The sequence below is a fragment of the Myotis lucifugus genome, unplaced genomic scaffold, assembly GCF_000147115.1.
Source record: "Myotis lucifugus unplaced genomic scaffold, Myoluc2.0 scaffold_181, whole genome shotgun sequence".
NCBI lineage: Eukaryota > Metazoa > Chordata > Mammalia > Chiroptera > Vespertilionidae > Myotis > Myotis lucifugus.
In genome coordinates this window covers 836,342-843,319 of record NW_005871229.1, presented here as the reverse complement: position 1 = coordinate 843,319, position 6,978 = coordinate 836,342, and the positions used below count along the sequence as shown (strand labels likewise).

At 52.8% G+C, this 6,978-nt stretch overlaps 1 protein-coding gene across 1 annotated transcript in view; it reads right to left on the bottom strand.

Annotated features, from left to right (window-relative positions):
- Positions 1 to 907: 907 nt before the first annotated feature.
- The window catches only part of GCN1 (GCN1, eIF2 alpha kinase activator homolog), a 55,668-nt gene continuing 49,597 nt past the window's right edge, over positions 908 to 6,978 (bottom strand). Inside the window, 6 exon segments of the mRNA XM_006096554.3 lie at positions 908 to 1,642; positions 2,115 to 2,204; positions 2,206 to 2,331; positions 3,640 to 3,744; positions 4,416 to 4,564; positions 4,946 to 5,042. Coding sequence (XP_006096616.1) covers positions 1,517 to 1,642; positions 2,115 to 2,204; positions 2,206 to 2,331; positions 3,640 to 3,744; positions 4,416 to 4,564; positions 4,946 to 5,042 — 693 coding nt within the window. The 3' untranslated portion in view covers positions 908 to 1,516.

Below are 6,978 nucleotides of genomic sequence, written 5' to 3'. Positions count from 1 at the left end.
GACCATATATGCACACAGCTTGCTGGACATATGCGATGACCATCTGAATCCCAGAAGCAGGGAACAGCTACAGTTACCATGGCTACCAAAAGCTGAGACAGTTGGCTGCTTTGGCTATGGAGACAGCTGACCTCTCAAGGTCCCTCCCAGCCCTGGGACTCTACAATTACATTGAGCCAGCTGAGGCCATGTCTGCTACAAGAAAATAGGAAGTGCTGTGACATATAAGCCTCAGGCACCGACAGCAAGGATTTTGTCAGAAATATCTTAGAAGTCACCTTAGAATTCATCCGAAGTGCTGAGTCACAAGGATACCTCTGACACATTGTTACGCAAAGCCTTGCTTTTTTGGATATAGCACTTGAGACCTTTTACAAAGGGAGTTTGCTACCACCATGTCTAATTCTTCTTCCTCTTACAGCTCTGACCAGTCATTTTGATAGCTGTTTATTCCGTATTGCGACCAGAGAAACAGCCCAGAAAAACTTGCGTCACTGGGCACAGAGGGGCGTGCTCCTTCAGACAGGACGCATGGATCACGAGCCTTCTAAGAACAGGAGGAAGGAAGTTGCTCATAAAGGAGACAGATGCTAAACCGCTACTCTGTCTTCCTCTGGCCAGTCCTCTGCCTGCAGGAGCGTGGTTCTCACTCCACAGGGCGGGTGGAGCGCTCCTAAAACTTGACTACAGCAGCTCCCCACCTTCCTGAGCCAGGACAGAGCAGGGAAGTGGCTCAGCCAGCCCTGCGTCCTCCACCCCGGGTGCAGTCACAGGCCTGGCTGCACCCTTTCCAGACCCGACCTCAGGACAGAGAGTCTGTAGGTATCTCTGAGACTCCGAGAGCAGGAGAGACGCCCAGAAATCAGTGTGGCCAATGCTTATGAAAACAGCTGCCAGTCTTGCCTTATTTCTGATGGAGGAAGCTGCGTGTTTATTGGATGTTTGGGGATTTTTAAAAATCGGCTTACGTAAAGATTAAATCAAAGCCTTTATTACACATTCCTCCTTCAAACAACCTGCCTTTAACCCCCCCCCTCCCCCCAAACCTGTGAACTGCAAGGCTTCATGAGTATCACTTTCACTGGACAGGGGTCAGATCTAATCAGGCCACACAATACTGAAAAGCTACACCAAGACACACCACACGAGGCAAACCTCTACAGTCCGGCGCCCCACTCAGGATCTAGGCAAAAGGCTGGTAGCGCTGGCTCTGGAACCAGAGCTCAGGCACAGGAGAGCCAAAAGTCTGACCAGCCGTGCTAAGCTGGGGACCAGCTACCGGCTACCATCTGGTGAGGCTCACACATGTGCTTTTTCTTCTCTTCTCCAAAGAAAAGGATGGGAGGCAATTTTCAGGTGTGTGTGGGTTTGATTTAAGGCTTTGGCTGTGGTCTGTTGATATAGGAAAATACTTCCTGGGAATGCCATCTCCTAAGCTCCCCATCGGAACCAGCGTATTTTCAAAAATGAAAACATTGAACAAAGAGGTGGAGCCAAAATGCTGACGCAGAGCCCGTCATGTCAGAATGGTGTCATCGACCTGCTCCGTGGAGTCGGCCTGGCTGGCCAGCTTCTTCAGCGACCTTCGGTTGCACTCGCTCAGCACCTCTAAACTGGCCACGTCCAGGATCCTAGAGACGGACTGTGGGGAAGACGGAACGGGGAGACAGTCAGAAAGAGGGCCTCAGGTTTCTCCAACCAAAGACAAAAATGAGTGGTGACCTCAGAACTAGAACCACTGAGGGCATCGAGGAAATCCAAGGAAACCACTCCACGCTTTCCACGTGGCGAGGCAGGGTGAGCTTTCAGTGCTTTGAAGGTTGCCCGGCGGTAGGGACTGAGTGAACAGGGATCTGGGCTCCAACAGGCAGCCCGGCTGGCATGTTCCATAGATGTGGGTGCCATGTGAGATTTTATTGGAAGAAAGGGCTCTGTTGCTAAGAGAAGTCTGACACTACAGGAAGAGAGGATGGTTTTCAGGCATGAGACCAGTCCCTGATCGCAATCTGTCCCTCCACACTCATGCATACAGGTGGGCAGGGAAGAGTGTGATGTTTAAGACGGTCATGCAGAAGATCTGCAGACGAATGCCCACAGCATGCCCTGGGAGGCACTTGAAACACCTCTTCACCCTGTCTCATCTTGAGGAGGTTGACAATCGCCTGGTCACTGTAGGCCCTGACGACTGTAGGCCCTGACGACAGTGTTTTTATCCTTGGTGTTGTCGAGAAGAGCCTTCAGGATGGGTTTGATGGCTTGGGGGTCCATGTTTGCCCACCAGATCATCTTCTCAGCCACCAGCCTGATGTCACTGGATGGGTTCTGCAGACACTATGAAGAGGAACGTAGGCTTTTTAGGCAGGCGCATCCCATCTGTTTCTCCAAGAAGCCCAAACATCCGCCCTGACACTCACTTCATCATGGAAACTGACCCCACTGCTCCCGTTCGCCGCCTTCCCTCCCATGGGAAGGTGACAGGGCGACTCCCTCTTCATCTCATGCCACTCTCCCCCCTGCTCACTACTCTTGCCCACACCGAGCTTCCACTTCCTCAAACATGCCGCTTGCCTTCCTGCCTCGGACCTTTTCACTGGCTGGCCCCACTGCCTGGGACGAGCTTGCCCCACATCCTCACTGGTGGTGCCTTTGCATCCATCCTTCAGGTCTCAGCTGAAATGTCAGCTTTCAGAGGTCTTTCCTGACAGCCCCACTTAAGTTAGGACCCTCCCCGGGCTTTCTGTGCATCTCCAACTCCAGGGATCTTGTCTGCCCACTTATCTCTACATCTCCAGGTCCAACCCAGCAGGGTGCACAGCGGGTTCTCAGTAAACAAATGCTGATGAACAGCTGCAAACAGGGTGATGTCCACACACGGGCAAACTCAGCAGGGTTCTGGGAGTCTGCAGGGTGGGGACCATCACCCTGCGGAACCTCACTACTCAAAGCGAGGTCCGTGCACCTCCAGCACGGTCAACGCCTGGGAGTTGGCTACAAAGGCAGAGTCTCAGGCTTGGCCACACCCCTCAAAAGGCAGTTCTGGTTCTCTTTTTTTTTTTTTTTTTTTTGACTGATTTGAAAGAAAGAGAGAGAAACATAGATTTGTTGTTCCACTTACTTATGCATTCACTGGTTGACTCTTGTATGTGCCCTGACTGGGGATCAAACCTGCAACCTTGGTATATCAGGATGATGCTCTAACCAACTGCACTACCTGGCCAGGGCCAGGTTCTGGTTCTGACTTGTGTATACATTCATGTTGGTGAAGCATGCCTTATTACACAGGCTGTGAGGCGCCCCACTATCTGGCTTCCCGGCTTATACACCCCACAAGAGCCACCCTCATAAGTGCCATGCCAGCTAATGGGAGACAAGGGAAGAGATGTATTTAAATGTGATCCCAGATCTGTCCCTAGTTTTATAAAGTCAGGATGCCTAGAAAAAAATGCCTAAAATACTAGTTCTTAACTTGATTTGGGGTGTCAGGTCTATTTGAGACTCTGACAAAAAGTCGGGCACTGTTCCAGAGAAAAACGCACACAGAACCACTCCCACAGCTCTCCCGGCCAGCTGAGCACCGCGGGCCTGGGCGGGGCCCAGTGTCCCACAGCAGGCCAGTCCCACAGCAGGCCAGCCCCTCACCTTAATGAGCAGGCTGGAGAGCTTGGCAGGCAACTGCCCTCCTGTACCGATGTGATACTTCATCAGGAAGCCCATGCCCCGGACGCCGCTCACCGCGATGGGGACCTGTGGAGGGAAGAGAGAGCTAGGCAGGGCGGCACCCAGCTCCTTCCTTGGGGCAACGGGGCCAGGCCCCCCCATTCCCAGGAATGGCCGGGATCCTGCTCTGCACCACCAGCCTCCTCAGCCCTATACCCAAGGCTGCCCTGGCTGTGAGGCAGATGAACAACACGTGCATCACTGGTTCCAGGAACAGGGATCAGAGACTTTCTCCTTAGAAGGGACCTCTAGGTGCTTCAACCCAAACTCCTCACTTTTTAGATTAGTGGTTCTCAACCTCTGGCCCTTTAAATACAGTTCCTCATGTTGTGACCCAACCATAAAATTATTTTCGTTGCTACTTCATAACTGTAATGTAGCTACTGTTATGAACCATAATGTAAATATCTGATATGCAGGATGGTCTTAGGCGACCCCTGTGAAAGGGTCGTTCGACCGCCAAAGGGGTCGCGACCCACAGGTTGAGAACCGCTGGTTTAGATGATGAAACTAGGGCCCAGAGAGATCAAGTTCTGGTCCAAGGGCACAGCAAGTTACCAGAAACGGTAAAACTTGAACCATGCCTCTGACTACCCACAACCCCGTCTGGGTCCCTCCCCACACCGTGCTGTCAGTGAGGCTCTGGCAGAGGAATTTTGCTAGGGGCGGGGAGGCCGTCTGCTGCCCCAACGCCTTACCCTGTCTGCCACGGCATTGCTGAGGATCATGTCCTGAACTTCGCTGCTGTATTTGCCTGCGCAGAGTCTGCTAGGAGCCACATTCACAGCCACGGAGAGTGCCAGGCTCCGTCCGTGCCGAACCATCCAGTCAATGCCGGACACGTCCGCTGGTGGAAGGACACATGGGGGTCGCCCTGCACTTCACAGCATGCCCTCCCCAAACCCTCGGGCCTGCCCCACCTCTGAGACTAGAGTGCCAACTCATCCTGGCGGAAACCCCAGCGCACACTGCACATGGGCCCCCCTGCCCAAAGCGGCATGTTAAGGAGAGGGTCTCACAAACCCCGTCAGACTTTCAGCTGTGTCCTGTGAGCAGACACTCAGGGCTACAGGAGCACTGGAAACTCCATTTTGTTTTAGCAGCTGGAACCCTGGAGAGGCTAGTGCAGCTGCCAGAAGACCCTCTGAGGGGAAGGGGAAGCACACCCACAGCTCCCCCAGGGCTGAGAGCCCCCAGGAGAAGTCCACAGCGTGCAAGAGAGACCTACCCAGCAAGTACTGCTGGAGGACTGTGCTGAGCTCCTCCTCCGTCAGAAAGGCACACAGCTCCCCGAGGCATCCGGCCGAGGAGATGCGAGTGTTGTCCTGACAGAGCAGAGAAGGGACTGAAAGGTGGTGCAAGCCGTCCCACCAGCTCCATCGTCACCATGGCAACAGTGCCCAGGACAAAGGGCAGGGAAGAAGGAGGACAAAGCAACTCGGGCACTCGAACTGCAGCCCTTCCTCCAGGCTGGGGCTGCCATTCACTACAACTGCCACTTGATGCAGAGTGAAAAACTACACCCCCAGCACTCCACTTAATTACAGAAACTCCAGTGTGGGCAAATGGTAATCTCCATCATAATAGCAATAATGACTGTATTTCCATAGCACCTTTCTTCTTAGAAAGTCTGAATGCTTTACACTATTATCTCAATTACTGTCAACAGCCCTACGAGGCAGGGGGAGGCGTAGAGAGGGGAGGCTCCTGCCCACCCAGCTAGAGAACCCCTCAGCTCCCTCCCCTCCCCCCACAATCGTGTGTGTGTGTGTGTGTGTGTGTGTGTGTGTGTGTGTGTGTGTCTCTCTCTCTCTCTCTTTCTCTCTCTCTCTCTCGTATGTCGGTGTGCCACTGCCACCTACATTCTATTAGGGTTTTCACAGGAAGTCACACTGGAGCCACTAATCAACCCAAGCAAGATAAGTAAAGGTCAAGCATTTTCTGTTGAAATCCAAGCCAGACACACAAATGGCTCCTCCCTGTCAGCTAGTGATGGGACACTGAGCGAGTGGATTGAGGTTCTGTGCTATCAGTAAGTGCCAACCTGCTAGGCCTCCCCCAAAACACCACCCAACCAACCGGGGACTCAATGCCACAGGGAGGCTAACGCCAGGCAGGCACCCTGGCTTGCCACCTTCGATCCCGAGGAAGCTCTGACGGGGAGGAGATGGTCTGCAGGCACTTGGGGCCTGTAAGTTCCCAGCAGAAGCCCAGGTGCCCGGCAAGGCTAACGGGTTTTCTGACGCCCACTCTCTCCAACGGGATCTATTTGAAGCTGCATTGTGGTGAAATGCAAATTGATTTAAATGCTCACTTTTGCTTGCAATGTTTCTGGCCCTGTAAAAACCTGGACAGACTATGACCAAAAGAAAGTAGTCTCCCATAAACCCCTAGGCAGGCTGTACTCAGACAGCAGGCGGCGGGGGATTAGACCAGACGGGAGGAGACGTGACAGGTACAACAATGGCTGGCCCGTGTGGGGCACACACAGTGGACGCGTGAACCAAAGGCCTCTCTCCAGAGATCAGCCCACAGATGTGAGTCAAACGACACAACAGAGGGCTGTTTGTGAAGGGGAAGGAAATCTCTCATCCATAGACTCAGCCCCTTCTGGGCCTGTCACGGTTAACAAATGCCTCCAGACTGGGTGAGGACGGACCACACTAACGGAACTGTGACAGAACCAGGAGTCACAGGGCCCCGATTCTGCTCTGACTCCGCCACTGGCGAGGCGTGGACCAGGCAAGTCTCACGCTCTCCAACTGTGCCAACACCTCCCACTGGGACAGACCCCAGACAGATCCCTGAGGGCTGTGACCACGCTTTAGTTACCTCTGGGCTCACCCTTCAGCTCAGCAAGTGTTTCCAGAACCAAAAAATGAAGCTTTATTTTACAAATGGGGAAATGAGGGGCAGAGAGGGAGTGTGACTTGTTTAAAATTAAGAGAGCAAATTCATGAGCTATCTGGGACTTTAAAAACCTTACTTTTCTTATCTATAACAGAGTCTTGCCAGGCCAGTATCGCTCAGTGGTTGACCTCGACCTATGAACCAGGAGGTCCCTGGTCCGATTCCAGGTCAGGGCACATGCCTGGGTTGGAGGCTCGATCCCCAGTAGGGGGCGTGCAGGAGGCAGCCGATCAATGACTCTCATCATTGATGTTTCTATCTCTCTCTCCCTCTCCCTTCCTCTCTGAAATCCATCAAATATATATATATATATATATATATATATATATATATATATATATATTAAACCAA